Raw genomic sequence first — 17,484 nt, 5'->3', positions numbered from 1 at the left:
GTCTGTGTGTGTGTGTGTCTGTGTGTGTGTGTCAGTCTGTGTGTGTGTGTGTCAGTCTGTGTGTGTCTGTGTGTGTGTGTCTGTCTGTCTGTGTGTGTGTGTGTGTGTGTGTGTGTGTGTGTGTGTGTGTGTGACTAGAATGTCTTGGGTGGGAGTGGTGCAGGGTGGCAGGGTTGTTTATGTCTGTCTGTGTATTTAAGGGTTGGGAGAGGTTGGTGGGGGAGGGGGATGCTCATATCTATCTGTGTGTGTGTGACTAGAGTTTGAAGGATTGGGGCTGTTGGTTTTGGGTTGGGGAGCAGGAATATATATATATTTTTTTAATGTCGGACTTGTTGTTTCCGGTTAATTTATTCACCTTCAGTGATTAAAGCTGTGGTTAAATTTATGTCAGTTGAGGCATTGTCTAACACTTTTTCAAGGTGCTGCCAAGTATACTCTTTTATGTTACAACCATAATTATGTGTGACATATACTCTTAAAAGCAATGATATGCTACACAAATTCAGGTTGTTTCTGCAATCGTAATACTACTGTTGTTTTCATGCTTTGCTCTGTTGTATGTGTTACAGGCCCTCCTACTGCAGTGGACGTGTTTGGGGATGTGGTGTACACTGTACAGGGAGGCACCATCTACCAGATGACTAAGTACCGTGCCTCTGTCAAGCCTGACATTATTTACGAAATTGAGGATCAAAAGGGTGTCATTGTTGTGGCTCATAAGCTGAAACAGAAAACTGGTGAGTGATATGGTGTCTTGCAATTATTTTGCCCAGTGTTCAGTTTCATGTGTGACTCATGGACGCTGCCTTGACTTTTGTCTCTTTCGCGTTTAGTACAACCCAGTTGATTTATTGAGAACTGAAATGATAAAAAAGCTTAACTAGCATGTCCATAGGTCTTATGCCTTTCTTGCTGTGTTTTGTGTCTTTAACTAGCACCAACCTGTTTGTGTATGTGTATCTGCCTGTGTGTAATTGTACCAATACAGGGATGTTAGTTTAGGTTGACATTTTTTCAAATTGCAGAAAACTTTGCCCACATTACGGCAAATTTGCCCCGCTTTTTATAATGCCAGAGAAAAGCTTTCATTCTTAAATGTAACCTCATAACACCACCTCTTCTCCTATTCTACAGAGGACGTGAACAACAGTTGCAACAAGGATTCAAACCCATGCATGTCCAACACCCAGCTGTGTTTCAACCTGCCAGGTGACAACAAGACCTGCGTGTGCCCGGACAACTCGCGGCTGGACGGCAAGAAATGCCAGTTCTTCCGCTGCCACTGCCTCAACGGGGGGACCTGCAATGACACCAAGGGAGGCCAGCAATGCCAGTCAGTATTTTCACACATCAATACAGAAGTCAATCAATCAATCAATATGAGGCTTATATCGCGCGTATTCCGTGGGTACAGTTCTAAGCGCAGGGATTTATTTTTATTTTTTATTTTTATTTTATGCAATTTATATTGCGCACGCTTCAAGGCGCAGGGATTTATTTATGCCGTGTGAGATGGAATTTTTTTTTACACAATACATCACGCATTCACATCGACCAGCAGATCGCAGCCATTTCGGCGCATATCCTACTTTTCACGGCCTATTATTCCAAGTCACACGGGTATTTTGGTGGACATTTTTATCTATGCCTATACAATTTTGCCAGGAAAGACCCTTTTGTCAATCGTGGGATCTTTAACGTGCACACCCCAATGTAGTGACTACACGAAGGGACCTCGGTTTTTCGTCTCATCCGAAAGACTAGCACTTGAACCCACCACCTAGGTTAGGAAAGGGGGGAGAAAATTGCTAATGCCCTGACCCAGGGTCGAACTCGCAACCTCTCGCTTCCGAGCGCAAGTGCGTTACCACTCGGCCACCCAGAAGTTCCTGTGATGTGAAGCCCCTCCGGTGAGGGGACATCTCTCATTAGAGGACAACTACCCCTTGTCTGTCCGAGGGGTATCCTTTCATCACAGGTGCCACTGTATATGTTTCAGTTACTGCAGGACTTTATTTATTGACTCATCGTAGATGACTTTCAGACATGACTTGTAAAACATTTGTACCCCCTCCCCCCTCACCATCTTGTAAGAACACCCAAAATCTGAGAAGATCGGGTCTTTAAAAAAGGAGGAATATTATTCCAATTTGAAGGTAGCGCAGTGGGTATGATTTTCAACAAAATTCAAAGTTAAAAATTGTTTTACTCGATTTTCACAGGAGATACATTCAGTACAAGGTTCAGATGTAAAGACTCATGTGATTAAGACCTGTGTCTGTCTTCTCCAATAATCTTACTTTTTTTTCTCTTCGTCTCTCATTCTAGCTACCACCAAACCCCAACCCGTGATCTTCTTTATTACCATTATTCATTTTCACATGGATCTAGGCTGTCGAGAACTAGAAGCGTAGTGCAGGAAATATTGTTCTAAGCACCCGTTTTTTGTTGTGTATGCATGTTTCTGATTTGCAACATACTTTTGTGATGACAGATGCCCCAAGGATTACAGTGGGGCGCACTGTGAAAAGTGGGTGTGCACCAACTACTGCCAGCATGCAGGCTTCTGCCACATCAGTGACAGCGGTGATCCAAGCTGCATGTGAGTTGCTGATGATGTTTGTAGGTCGACTGTTGTGTACTTTGTTGGAGAACTGTGTTGATAAACTTAGTGTTACACGGTTTGTTTGTACATCCATTAACATACAGTCATTTGGGCAAACATACACGCATGCGCACACAATCTGTCTCTCACTCAAACGCGCACACTCTGTAACTCAGTTTCTGTCTCTCTGTCTGTCTCTTTTCGGACACCCCCTCCCACCCTCCACCCCCCATCCCCCTCCCACCCTCTCCCTCTGCACTTCGTCATGCATGCACTGTATCACAAGGCATAAAGTATTATATGAGCGCAAACTTTTTTTTTCACATGCACATGAGTCAATTTCATGTGAAGATACTGTTTTGCTGCCCCTTTTTTGCCTTTATTTCATATTCAAATATTCTTTGTATTTCTTGCACCGTTCTTGGTGATTTTAACGGAAACTTACTCTGTTTCAGCTGCCGACCTCCATTCTCAGGCAAGCATTGTGAGAAAGCAGTGGAAGACTGCAACGGAAAGTTTTCCTGTTACAATGGTGGCACATGCGTACAGGAAGCTTCCGGATTTTTGACCTGTCACTGTGCAAATGGATTCACTGGTCAGTTCTTCAGACACTTATTTATTTATTTATTTATTTATGCTTAAATTTCTTTTTAACTGCAGCTGTGGTGGGGGAGGGGGTGGAATGGTTAGGAACCATATTTTCTGGAACCATTTTTTCTGGCCCTGTTAAATAACGCTTCTTTCAGGACAAGATTAGGGATTTCAGTTGTTTGTATTTGTAGATGGGTTAGGTCTTTAGAAGGAAAGAATGGGAAAATCAAAATAATGAAGATGGAAGCTGCTTTTTCATCCAGTGATTCCTATTGTCTTAGATGACTGGTTCAGCAAGGCTCTCACCTACTGTAGTCTCCATGTAGAGCGCTTGCTTAGGTTTCTTCTCCTCGTGTCTATTAGCTAGGCCCTCACAATCCATGTGTTGCTAAGGATCAAAGTGGCTTGTTTGTTGTCTTCCTCTTGTCTTTAGACACTAGGTGACTGGTTCCGCATTACTCTCACTTGCCGCTGTGTACAGTGGAACCCCCCTTTTAAGACCTTACAAAATCTGAGAAAATCAGGTCTTAAAAAGGAGGGAGTCTTAAAATGGAGGTAAATTTACAGAGGTTATGAACAGAACATCTGAAAAAAAGGTCTTAAAAGGGAGGAAGTCTTAAATTGGGGGGTCTTAAAAAGGGGGGTTCCACTGTATATATTTACAGGGCTTGCTTCATGTCGTTGTTTAATTTTGTCATGAGCGCTCTGGCCTCATTTGATGATGATAGAATATTAAAGTGTGGTTTAATACAACATTGTACGTAATCTCAACAAAGAAGTTTGTGTCATGGTATTGTGAACAAACTTTCTAACATCAACATTAAAACAAAACAAGATATACATGGAACGCTAAGAATGTAATCAGTAATCACACACAAAATGTGTAGTTGTTATAAGCATGGTAGACACTGTTATTCTCATGGCTTCAGGGGCGAGATGCCAGCACTGCCAGGAACACAAGTGTTTCAACGGAGGTGTGTGCAGTAGACAGGACTGGTACACTCAGTGTCACTGCACAGATGGCTTCGACCCCATCACTAACTGTGCCGAGAGGTGTAACGTCACCTGTGTCAAGGATGGAGACTTTAGACGACAGCACAGTGAGTGTAGGGTCTTTTGTCTGTGCTTTGTGAAAAAGAAGAAAAAAAGAAAGTTGCAGTCAGGCAAGCTCGCATGCATACACACATAAGCATGCACTTAAATAGGCACATAATTATTATACATGCATACATTTCCTTTCTTCTTTTTGCTTGTTAGAAAACATGAGAGAGAAAAAAGCAGCAAAAAACAAGCAAGTGCACATGAGAGTTGCAGCCCACAAAGCAATGAAAAAGAAACATTATGTTTCATTGTGTGTGTGTTTTTGAATATGTGTCTGTCTGTCTGTGAGACATTTAAATGTGACTATTTCATGTTGTTTTCTCTGCAGTTTACTCTGGCACCGGCTCGTGCAAATGTGACTGTCCACCATCATACACTCTGGCTGACTGTGGCACCAACCCCTGCAAAGGTTACTGCCAGAACGAGGGGGTGTGTAGTGTTGGTAAGTGTTAACAGTCATGGTTTCACTGTCTGTTTTGTGTGGAATTGAGCTAGCAATCTGCCTGATTCTTTACCCTTTCTGTGCGAGTGTTTGTTTGTTTTGTTTTTTTGTTGTATTTTTTTTTTTTTGGGGGGGGGGGGGGGGGGGGGTGTCTGTTGAAAGAATGTCAGTGATTTCAAGCTTTCAGCATTTCAAGAACACTGTGTGAACAACAAGAACACTGTGTGAACAACAAGAAAGATCAACCACAAAAAGAGAAAATTAAAGACATTATCAGAATTCAGTTTGAACTGCATGATCAGAGCTTTCAAGAGAACTTTGAAGTAGATGGGATGAACTGTTCTAGAAACCATGCAGTCCCACAGGCAGTATTGTTCATCGGTCATTGACACATACTTTCTTGAACTGGCCTGATCCTTGTCCGGTTGACTGTTTTAGTAGTTTTGACATGTTGGAAGTTCTTTGACAATCGATGTTCCTACTGAGCGGACAGAGCCAGGAAATGTTTAGACCCATCTGTATATATTTCAACCAGGTCCAACCGACCTACAGGGGAACCCCCCTGTTAAGACCTTCAAAAATCTAAACAAATCAGGTCTTAAAAGGGAGGGAGTCTTAAAATGGAGATAGGTTTACAGAGGATATGAACAGAACATCTAAGAAAGGAGAATCTTAAATTTGGGGGCCTTAACAGTGATTTTCCACTGTATTGCCTTTTGAGACTGGGAACAACTCTGATCATCTCTATGTCTGTGTTCTCTGGGAACAACTCTAATCATCTCTATGTCTGTGTTCTCTGGGAACAACTCTAATCATCTCTATGTCTGTGTTCTCTGGGAACAACTCTAATCATCTCTATGTCTGTGTTCTCTGGGAACAACTCTAATCATCTCTATGTCTGTGTTCTCTCAGACCACCGTACCAAGAAACCCGAGTGTCAGTGCCCCCACATTTTCTTTGAGGGCAAACAGTGTGAGACGTGCAAGTGCCAGCCGGGCGGTGAATGCACGCCCAATGACAGTGGTGTGGTCACTCAGTGCACCTGTCACAGCAACTACACCGGTGACATGTGCCAGACACTACTGCTGACGGGTGAAACCCTTCACCAGACCGGCATGTCCATCATGGGTGAGTGGTGTCTGTAATGTTTGTTTCTTCTTTCTTTCTGCTTCCAAACTGGCTTCTATCTTAGGCAGAGAGGCTAGCTGTTACGTTTGTGTGTTTATTTGATTGTCTGTGTGTTTGATTGGTTGGCTGATTTTGTGTGTGGGTCTGTTGGCATGAAAATGAACAGCAGGCTTGCGACAGGTGTGTATTATCTGTTACTGGTTGGGGTTTTTTTGTTAAATATTTTTGTTGTGTTCTTCTCCCAAACAGACTTCTTCACTAAGAGTGTGTGTCTATGAGTGACAGACAGACGGACTGACAGACATACAGACAGCTAATTGGTTGATATGATACAAGAATAACTATACCAGAAAAATGTTGTAATGGTTTTATAATTATTTTTTTGCAGAAACTATGCTCCTGAGTGGTGGCATCACCATCGTTATCATCATCATTGCCATCATCATCGCAGTGTTTTACTTCAGACGCAAACGCAGGTGAGTTTGTATCCAGTGACTGTATGCTTGTTTGAAGTGGTAAAGGATTGGGTGTGTATATCTGGCTTGGTAGGTTTGAAGGGGGGAGGAGTGTGGAGGAGTGAGAAGAGGGGGAATCAGTGCTTGAAGGTTCATTTAATGTCCGCATGCAGCTTGTCTTTGTCTTGTTGCTGTTTGAAACTTTCGTAATGGTTTTATTGGCTACTTGTCTTTCTCTCTGATTGTTGATGGCGGATAACAGAAGCATCAATGAATCAGGTATATACCTGCTTATATGTAGAACTGTAGATGCTGTTGGATTAACGACACAATGTGGTTGACAGACAAGAGCAGTACCACCACAAGCGGATGCAGGATGGTGGGGAGCTGAACGTGACCAACCCTGTGTACATGCGCAAGGACCCTGGCGATGATGATGATGAGGATGATGAAGAGGAACCACTGGGAGCAAGTCTTATCTTCACTGGCAATGCTGTGAGTTCACATTGACTGAATCAGTGGACTGAATCACTGTGTGTGTGTGTACAGGGATGTTTCTTTGATTTATGTTCTTCAATCATAAAAGCTGCAATTTTAAGGCGGTGCTTGGCGCCATCTTTTCCCCACCAGTGAAAAAGTTCAGCAGCTCTGCCAAAGTGAAGGCCAAGTTTTGCATTTTGCTGACTGCCAATGCTGGACAATATCCCTGGTGTATGTGTATGTGTGATGATTAGGACAACAAAGAGGAACTACTGGAGACAGGTCTTATCTTAACCAGCAATGCGTTGGGATCACACAGACCATGACTTTTGTTTGATGACAGGGTTTCATTTTCAGAGTTGATTTTGAGATACAGTCGAGTTCAGTTAGCACAACCTTGTAATACATGTAATTAACTTTTGGCTCTGACGTAAATTTGTAATGCCAGCAACTTTCAAGTTCCAGGCTTATCTAATATGAGAAACAGTGCCCCGGTCATGAGAGACTTTCTGTGTGCAGTCGACCAACTTTGCCAACCCGATGTACGACGTGTACAACCCCAACACCAGCGAGAGCACACAGAGGCTGCTGTCAGGTGGGAACGTCAACGAAGAGCGGGAGCTGCTGGAGAACAACATGCCTGTGCGCTACTTCGGATCCAACGAGGGTGGGGAATCACAGAAGTTCTCTGTAGCATAGTTTTATGCCGACACTTCTCTCGCCAGGAGGGACGTTACTCTGAACCGTGCCATGTGCTAAGCTGTACCTTATGGCTAAACAACTTTCCGTGCTCAGACAATTTGTTTACTGCTGAACTTATTCAGACTCTTCCTCCTCGCACCTACTTGTGCACACTGGCCTTTTTCAGAAGGCAAATATTAACGACTGGCCAGTGAAATTGTGCTGAACTTATAGCGTGTTGGTCAGTGTGGGTCCACTGGGGTTCAGCAAGTGCTGGGGATTATTTTGTGTTCAACGACAAGATCACTGTCACGCCACAGACTGCCAAAATGAAGGACAGTGTTTGACAAGTATTGAGGGGAATAGTGGAGCTGACACTGGCATTCCTTGATCTGTCTTGTGGGCTGGAGTCATGTGTGGATCTTTTCCTGTATGTCTTTGCCCTGCATGCTGAAACTGAAGCTGAGACAGAGCACCACTTGACGCTGAGTGGCTACAATGCACACATTTGACATCACCACCACCATCTAACCTGAAGGTGTGTTTGGAGATGATGCTATGAACTGACTGGGACATTTCATACTTACCTACTTTACAGACATACGAGTTTTGCTTTAATAAACAAAACAAAATAACTAGCAAGATGTGGTGCGATGCTCAGAACCGAAGTGGAATTCAACTCTGCCCGGTGTGTGAATGTGAGTGACACGTGGACTATTTTAATCACTAACCTGTGACAATCATGTCATAGCAGTAACCCATTTGCAACTTTTGATAAATCTTATTTTTCACCTTTTTTTCTCAGAATTTTCGGCTCTAGCTCTAGCAGTTAGCCCTTTGATAGGAGCCAAAGAGACTGGTGGCAAGACTGGTTTTGTATTACGCGAGTTGCGAGGTTTGTTAAGCGCATCTGTGATCAAGTCAAGACGGGTTTCATGCTGCAAGAAGTAGCAGAACGCAGTCAGGGACTGACTTGACACTGATTGGTTGTGACTCCAAAGTTTTCTATGGACTTTTTGATTCTACAAGAAAGGCCACACGGGTCTCTGTAATGACGAGTGGTATAGCGCATGAGTATGTGCTTGTTAGGTACTTCAAACCAAAAATGATCTCTTCTCACATCTTTAATTTCTCATGCAACTAATGACATTCACTTTAATTCACTTGAAAGAATTGGAAAGAAATTGGATTTTGATGTATTTATCATGATTCTGTGTGATTTACAACACTACTGTTAATTAGCTGGTAATAACAATAGGAAAGGCAAATACATGAAACTTAAAGTATTTCTCAGCCAGATTAGGCATTCAAGGAGATAACAGTATATGGGTTGTATTCTAAATTTTGAGTCATGAGCATTTGCTTTCCTTGGTTTACAGATATTCAGATATTACAGATTCTCTTTTTTGTATTTTTTGTTAAATTCGGTAGGGTATTACCAAAACGTTTTCTACGGTAACTGTTTTTACATTGTTTCTTGTTAGTTTAACAAAAGGAACTCAAAAATAGGGTATTAAAAAATCGGTCATGGCAGAGACTTTACTGCCGACCAAGAGCAGTTTATTCTCAATTTATAAAAGTTTGTTTTATTTGGGTTGCATTGTTTTATCTCATATTGCTTAACGTGTCAAAACTGCTTGTTACTGCTTGTGTGTCTTTGCGTATCTGATTGCTTTATAAGGATGTAGCATTGATAAAAGGCAAAAAGAAAAGTGAATGAATATTTTCCTATTTATCTGCATTTGTTGTTTATGTGCATATTTGTTCATGTTGTTTCATCTTCTTGGTTAAATGTGTTATTATGGTATTGTATTTATGTCTTTGATACTGTATTAGAACAAATCACAGAACACATCTTTGAAAGCTAAAACACCATTGTATCCAAAGCATATCATTTTTGTGTATCTGGATATATTACTGTAGCTGAAAAATCATTCCTATTTTGTTACAACACATTGTGTAAATGTCTTTTGTATCTTCTTTGTGAGCTTTATGTGGTATAAAAGCTTACAATTGGACATGTTCTGTTATGTGAATTTGACAATTACTCTGAAATGTTTTATTTCCCTTTTCTTTTTAATCTATTTTTTTAACAATGTGATTTTAATGTTAGACAAGTGAAAATGTGTGATTATTTGTGTGTGGTTTTTTTTAGCTAATGTATCTGAAAAAAACATGCTGCAGTTGTTAAATTTAGCAGTTACCGCCACTTTTTGCTTTTCTCCCAGGCAGTGATGAAGAATCAAAGCTTTATTACTTTTTCTTTAGAAAACTGAATTTACATGTTTTTTTCTACTTGATGAATTTCATTATTTGTCTTTTGAATTTAATGGTATTGTTTTCAATCCTTTTCCTGCCAATGTCTTTATTTGAGCAGAGATTGATGAATGATTATTATACACGCAGGAGGGGAAATGAACATTCCATTTGCTGTGACTAATATCTGTTAGTTGCATGGTGTGATATTGTGCCCGTAGAACTCTGGCTGTGGCGTAGCTTGAGTCTGAAGGCTTGTGTTGTTGGCATCTTGAAGTAGAAAGATATGAGTTAAGTGATATATCTAAGAAAGATTCTATGGTGTATGATAACTTCCATTCAGTGCAAGGTCATATTAAAAACTGGTACCTGAGAAGCAGAGCAGAAACAATTAATGATATATATTTCTGTTGTTTTAGACTATTATTAAATGTTTTTTGTGCTTTGTTAACGTCAAAGTTTATTTGTTTTGAGGCAGATCTGAAAATAAGAAAAATAGATACATTTAATGTGTTTTGTGTGTCCACACATGCCAGTTGTTATGTTTGTGTCTGTTCACTTTGAAGTAGATTTAGAACAGTTGTGAATTAGTTCTGTTGTAGTTGTAGACTAGAATGTGCAAGTTAAATCAGTGCTTTGGGGACACAACAGTGTATTTCTCTTCCAGCGGTAACTGAAAAATGAATTGCGTTACTGAACATGGTTGTGCCTCATTCATTTGTTACTGAAAATCTTCCCATTTCACTCAAAAGATCCATTGTTAACCAGTACCTACTTTTATAGGCAGTGTTCAAAGACTCATTCAAAGTCGTTAGTCAGTCTTAGCCACTATTACCAGAAAAATGGAATTGGGGTCAAAGAAGTTGAGATTCAGTTCTTACCATTTGCAAATTGAGCGGGTTTTTTCTTTGCTTATGATCTGGAAACAAATCTATATTGGGGATTTGTCGAGTGGAATGACAAGATGCTGTCCGCATTTGAATACATTTAGTTGTTCTAAACAACAAAATTGAAACAGCTGAAGTATCTCTGCTTCTCATAAAGGAGCAAGTTTGAGGGAAGAAGAAAAAAACAAACTTTTTTTATTTTATATTTTACTTTTCGTGTTGTTTGCAGTATCTGCGTGGAATAAATCAAAATTGTTGCTTGTCTCATGCAAAGTACTGTATTGTGAACGAGGATCAGGTGATGATGACTTTTATCCAGACCAGTAGAGGGGAAAAAGTAACACACAGTGTCAAACATGGTGTGGCAAGAGAGTGGTGAACAGATGGCAACATGTCATGAACTGACATTATTACACCGTGCAGGATTAAAAGAAAAGAATTGTGATTATGAACGCCTTTGTCTCTGAAATGAACATGTTGAAGGGCATTGTTAAAACTGTCTTCCTTTTCAAGAACCAAAGATCCATGTTTCTGTGATTTGTGTTAAAGTGAACATTTCTTACAAAGAAAGAATTAATTTGTTTTTGTTTGTGACCAAAACAGCTTTATAAATTTTCCTTTGAACCCTGGCTGTTTCGATTATCTCATAATTCATCCGAAAACACTTGTAGAAAAGAAAAATGTCCAATACGACTGTATTTAACGGATTGTAAAATGTTATTTTTCATTAGGAAAGGAGTCGTTTAAAAAGTCAACATTTTTGTGGTTACTTGAATTTGCATGATTTGGTTGAAGACAAAATTTTGAAGAATGGTTTTATGTTCACATATCGTTCAGTCATTTTGAGAGATTTCACAGTCTCCTATACTTTTTTTCCCATTTCAGTGTGTCTGGTGGTAGCCTGTACTTACAAATCTCTGATATTTTCTTGTTATGTTTGTATATTTGTCTCCAAGGGTATTTAAATTACTTGGAGACCAAAGTTTGAAGTCCCAGAGAACATGTGTTGATGATGTCTTTGTTAATTTTGTTGCACATTGCAAACACACACAAACCTGTTTTTGTAGCATTGGCCACAAGGGATAGGCATTTATCGGCAGAGAACTATGTAGGTGTGATGCATTTTTGCAGCTTCTTACCTTTATTTTTATGGGTGTTTTTTTTTGTTTTTTTTTTTGGGGGGGGGGGGGGGGGTTGTCAAACTGCGGATTAAGAAAGTGATGGGAAGACATGTATACAAAAAAGAGTAACAGATAATAAAAGGAAATTTCACAAATGATTATCTTTGAACAAAGAGTATCAAATGTTTATGATATTCCAAATGTTCACAGCATCCAAGGTATTCATAACATGCAACATAAAGTGAAAAAATATATGTTCAGTCTGCTGGTAGAACAGCCAAGTACTGGGACACACACACACACACACACACACACACACACACACACACACACACACACACTGAGAAAGACTGACACACACACACACACACACACACACACACACACACACACACAGAACGGCCTTGTTGGCCTGCATATGTATCACAGCTTTGGTATATGATATATGTTGACAGACTGGTACTTAGGCTGTTGAGCCTTTGTCTGATCTTTTGATCAGTTGCTATCCTAGCCTAACTTTGGGCTAGGTAACCTACACGATCTTTTGACCGTGGCCTATTCTATATATAGTATAGTATGCTTATGGTTAGAAGAAAAACTGTTTCCATGGCAACAGATCCAGGTTTGTGTGTTATTTGCAGTATGAACCTCACTGCTGACTTCATCAGTATTGCTATGTACAAGTAAACCTCAGTGTGATCTTTTGGCTGGGTGTCAGGGAAGGAAGAAATGTGTGAATAAATGCAAATACTTTCAGATTGGAAGAAAAACAGACCCATGGTTGAACAAACTTTCCATCAGAATTGAGTGACAAGTAGGTTGAGTTTATACTGAGGTTTGCTTGTATTTCAGGATGCAAATTTGTCTGCGCCATACCATAATTCAAAACCCCCCCGCGGGTTAGGGGGAAGAATTTACCCGATGCTCCCCAGCATGTCGTAAGAGGCGACTAACGGATTCTGTTTCTCCTTTTACCCTTGTTAAGTGTTTCTTGTATAGAATATAGTCAATTTTTGTAAAGATTTTAGTCAAGCAGTATGTAAGAAATGTTAAGTCCTTTGTACTGGAAACTTGCATTCTCCCAGTAAGGTCATATATTGTAGTACGTTGCAAGCCCCTGGAACAAATTTTTGATTAGTGCTTTTGTGAACAAGAAACAATTGACAAGTGGCTCTATCCCATCTCCCCCCTTTCCCCGTCGCGATATAACCTTCGTGGTTGAAAACGACGTTAAACACCAAATAAAGAAAGAAAAGAAAGAACCATAATTCAACGATTGATGTTGCTATGCTTTTGCTTTATTTTCTGTTAGTTTATGTAAATTATGAACTAAGATTGTCGAGTTTTGTTGTGCTTAATGTGTTTGTGCAAAAGTAACAGTGTATGTGTTGTGTTTTTTGACATGGCATAGTTGCAACTGTGTGAATCTGACGCTAAGATGTGACTATTTGTTGTTATTACAAATGTTCAAATATTGTATAACTTGTAATTAAAATGTATTATCTATTGTTGCGGAAAAATTAACAGAAAAACTCAGTGTACATTTTCATTTAAACTTATTCCTCTTAAAGATTTTGGAGTTGTTAGTTGCCAATTAGCTTCGTAAGTGCCCCTAACTTCTCCTGAATTTGAAGCTTAAACTAGTAAACTAGGAAACAATAGTTCACGTTTACTCACTCCTTAACTGCACCTGTTTGAGAACTTGTTCACTTGGGGAAACAGTGTTTGTAAACACTACTACTTTTAGTCTTGCTCTCAAAAGTTTGGTACTTTGTTTTGTTTATGCTGTACTTGCTGCCAGCCTGTCAGTTCAGACTTCAGAGGTGTAAGCAACTGTTCATTTGTAATTTAAAGGCACAGTAAGCCTCCCGTAAACCTTCACAGATACTGTCAGGCTTTTACACACAGTACAAACACCCTTTCATTTAAACACTCACCGCTTGAGAACATCCTAGGTGCCCTCCGTAAAGAGCGAGCAATTTTCAAAGAATTTATTTTTGCGTGGTTTATCTTACCCCTGAGCCATCGTGAACCCGTGTGCTCCAGTTTCCCTTTTTCACAATGTAGTCGTCAGTTAGTAATTTGAATGCGACTCGATGTGAGCTTATCTGCAATAGCACGTTATTATGTACCTCTGACTTATGCACGAAACAAACGGCTGTGGTTCACAAGAACTCTAGCGATGGCTTTTGACTGTTCAGAGGAACTGGCGATAGGCATAAACCGTCGTCTGCTTAAAGAACCACGACCTTGCGTGACCCTGCTTCCGGGGTTTTCTTTTTTCAAACTTTCACAACTTCGAATTGTACTGATCTTGTCTCGATGAAAAAAGAATTATTTTATGATTTAAGAATGTTTGTGTAACAAGCTGTCAATTTATTATTTAGATTTTAAAAGTTAGGTCTAGCGCCAAAACACACCACGGTCCGATTGTGTGAGGAAACAATCCGCAAAATTAATTCTTTGAAAATTGCTCGCTCTTTACGTAGGGCACCTAGGATGTTCCCGTTCTGTGAGCGTTCAAATGGAAGGGTATTTGTACTGTGTGTAAAAGCCTGACAGTATCTGTGATGGTTTACGGGAGGCTTACTGTGCCTTTAACTTAGTAGGCCCATTTTTTGCAATTGCCATTTTTACTACGTGTATTACTATTATCCATTATTATTATTATTATTATTATTATTATTAGTGAGCATGTGGTCTTCCAAGTTCAACTTGCCTTAGTGATTTTTTTATGTGGCTATGTCATCCTCATTTGTGTGTATTGATTGCACTAGCTTGTCATCGCCAGTGTCCTTTCCAAATTATATAAGCCCATCTTTTTACGTTATTCATAAGAGAGGTTTGTGCGACTTGAAAATCAGATTAGCGGATAACGGTTACCTCGTATATTTGATGATGTCGTCATGGGTCAAAGAGGAGGAGTTGTTTTTCTTTTTTAGTTGATGAATTCATTCCAAAGCACAGCTGAGAGACGAGACAAAAAAGGTACAGCTAACGAGTATCGCAATTGGGTGTTGACTTTAATCAGACATATGGGTCGGCTGTGCCGTCTTATTCATTCCACAATCAAACCAACAGAAATCAGGTACAATGACAAGTAAAAAGTACTGCTTTGGTGATCACCATGAGCATTGATTTGATGGATAATGGAACTGGGCTTGAGGTCATCATTTGGCAGTGAAAGGACTCGCTTTTTATGAAAGAGACTTCTTTTATTTTAGTTTGGCAAATGGAGATCTATTTACAAGAAAGACTTCGCATTGCAAGTACAGGTTTGTAGAGTTGCATAAAGGTGTGTGTTAGGATATGTAATGATCATAAAATTCATTGTGTCAGGGTTTGTCAGGACTGTGGTTGAGCAGTTATGATGGGGATAAGGAAAAGCGTTTGGTTGGTGCTACAAGTTTTGTCATCAACCCTTCATATGAAAACTTTGCATCTTGATTGTTATAATCTGCTCAGCTGTGGGACAGCTGACAATAAAAAAAGCTTCATTTTACATGTTGCAATTTTTGTTGATGAAAGTAATGTGCTGTGTGTGTGTGTGTGTGTGTGGGGGGGGGGGTGATCTCACTTACTGTGGTGATTTAAGCGGCCTGGAAATGTTTTGTAAGTTTGCTGCATGGCAGATATTTTAAGGAGCATGCAAGCTTTGCATTGCAACTAGACATGTTGGATGCACCTAACCAGAGACTCACTTTTTGGCTCAGGGCCATGGTAGCTGGCATTGGAAAGTACCCTGTATCAAAATAACTTCAGATGTAGTTGCTTCCCTTGTCTTAGACTCTTTGTCATGCGGGGGGTACTGAGATTGCATGAACGATGTTACCTAAAATATTTAGGATAAAACTATAATCAGAAGTATCTGTAAAAGGGAAAGGTATTGACAAAAAGGTGTAACAAAACTGGACAGGCAGTACTGGTATATATAATGTTGATACCAGTAAACATGTCCGTATGTGAAGGCAGCAGTGTATGCCAATGCAACTGCCCGGCAGTGTTTGTTTGTTTGTTTGTGCTGTAACTTGAGTCGCATAATATATAATTATAGTAAGGAGTGGTTACCGTGTCACTCCCATACCTGTAAGTCTTACATTTTTTGCTGAAGTTGAGATAAGAAAAGGAGTAGTGTCAGATATAGGCCGCAGAATGCCAGTGGTTGTAGACATGTTCATGCCACTGATTTAAATGCACGGACCAACACTTTCCACTGCATCGTGATGGGTTGCACATCGCCAGGAAGACGAAGGGAGGGACAGAATGACAAAAGACGAGAGGACGTTTGCTAGGGGGAAGTAAACAAAGAGAGCCTGGGACACCGCGGCCTCGCGCTAAGCTCATTACAAACTCCTGTCACAACCTTGAGTCCGTCTCCCAGTCACGACCTTGAGGGGTCAAGGGTCAGCGGCGACACCAAATGGATGTACCGTTTGAAAGTAGTAGTCCATGAGCTGAGTCCAGAAGTGTTTCACCCCCCCCCCCCCTCCCCCCACCCTGTTAAAAAATTCATAGTGATTTTGTGGACCCTTAGGGTGTATAGAACACGAAAATTGACGTTACCAAGAAATATTTTGCGGACTGCTATGTTTTCTATCTTAATTTTGAAGGGTACCCCCATCGTGTTCTGTACAAGCTTTTGGTCGGTCCGTAAACTTTAATGAACTTTGGTGATCAACTGTGGCGTGGTTTTTTTTGTGCTAATATATCGTTCTTTTCGCGTATGTTGACAACAATGATATCTGCACGATATACAACAATCAGAACAACAATAACCGCAAAACTCTGACCACAGTGATGGCACGCGTGCACCCACCATATCTCGAACGGTGCGAACTGTCGATTTGCTGAAATATCTTCAATAAAGTTTTTCTCTGGAAAATGTTGCAACATACTGGAAATAAAGTACAATGCAGTTCAAAAGTAGACTTTATAGCCGTTCTTTTGAGCTATCCCACGTAACCACAAGATTGTTCTGACGTATACTATGGCGAGTTTATCTCCCCTACCCCGGATTTGGCTTTGACGCAAAATGCATTCTTCTGTGGCGATTTCTGCACGCGTAGCGTGTACAAATAATTAAATGTGTATACTTTTAAGTTCTCTGTGTAGTAATACTATCCTTCATTTGAATCATATAACTTGATAAACATAATAGGTCATTAGGACACCAATGATGACCCATCTCTCGAACGGAGTCAACTGTGAATTTACTGAAATATTGTCAATACACTTTCTCTCTCAACATTTGTGCAGTTTATTGGAAACAAAATACAATGTAGTTCGAAAGAAGAATTTCTTGCCGTTCTTTTGAGCTATCCCATAGTACTATAGGATTATTCTAACGTCCACTATCGCGGGTTTATCTCCCCTACCCCCTTTTGGGCTTTGATGCAAAATAAATTCTTTGAAAATTCATTTTGGTTTTCTTATTGCCATAAGAGTGTATTTGAACCTTTCAAATGTGGGTGGGTGGTCAGTGTGTGTGTGTGTGTGTGTGTGTGTGTGTGTGTGTGTTGGTACGTGCTGAATTGCGTTGAATTTATCAAATGCATACATTGTAATACTGTTATTAAGACGATCATTAATACAATATCGACATGATCGAAAATTAAGGTAGAAAACATAGCAGTCCGCAAAATAGTTCTTGGTAACGTCAATTTTCGTGTTCTATACACCCTAAGGGTCCACAAAATCACTTTGAATTTTTTAACAGGGGGGGGGGGGGGGGGGT

The 17,484-nt window shown here is 40.2% G+C and overlaps 1 protein-coding gene across 1 annotated transcript in view; it reads left to right on the top strand.

Moving 5' to 3' along the window:
* LOC138955272 (low-density lipoprotein receptor-related protein 1-like) overlaps positions 1–15,252 on the top strand; it is a 218,177-nt gene extending 202,925 nt beyond the window's left edge. The window contains exons 81-90 of the mRNA XM_070326910.1: positions 573–740; positions 1,138–1,336; positions 2,498–2,605; positions 3,064–3,203; positions 4,129–4,299; positions 4,629–4,742; positions 5,655–5,870; positions 6,259–6,346; positions 6,670–6,820; positions 7,325–15,252. Coding sequence (XP_070183011.1) covers positions 573–740; positions 1,138–1,336; positions 2,498–2,605; positions 3,064–3,203; positions 4,129–4,299; positions 4,629–4,742; positions 5,655–5,870; positions 6,259–6,346; positions 6,670–6,820; positions 7,325–7,504 — 1,535 coding nt within the window. The 3' untranslated portion in view covers positions 7,505–15,252. The remainder of the gene's footprint in view (positions 1–572; positions 741–1,137; positions 1,337–2,497; positions 2,606–3,063; positions 3,204–4,128; positions 4,300–4,628; positions 4,743–5,654; positions 5,871–6,258; positions 6,347–6,669; positions 6,821–7,324) is intronic.
* The last annotated feature ends 2,232 nt before the right edge of the window (positions 15,253–17,484 follow it).

This window comes from Littorina saxatilis, linkage group LG2 (genome assembly GCF_037325665.1).
Source record: "Littorina saxatilis isolate snail1 linkage group LG2, US_GU_Lsax_2.0, whole genome shotgun sequence".
Lineage (NCBI taxonomy): Eukaryota > Metazoa > Mollusca > Gastropoda > Littorinimorpha > Littorinidae > Littorina > Littorina saxatilis.
The sequence above is the reverse complement of the archived record's forward strand: the minus strand, read 5'-3'. Positions and strand labels throughout refer to the sequence as shown.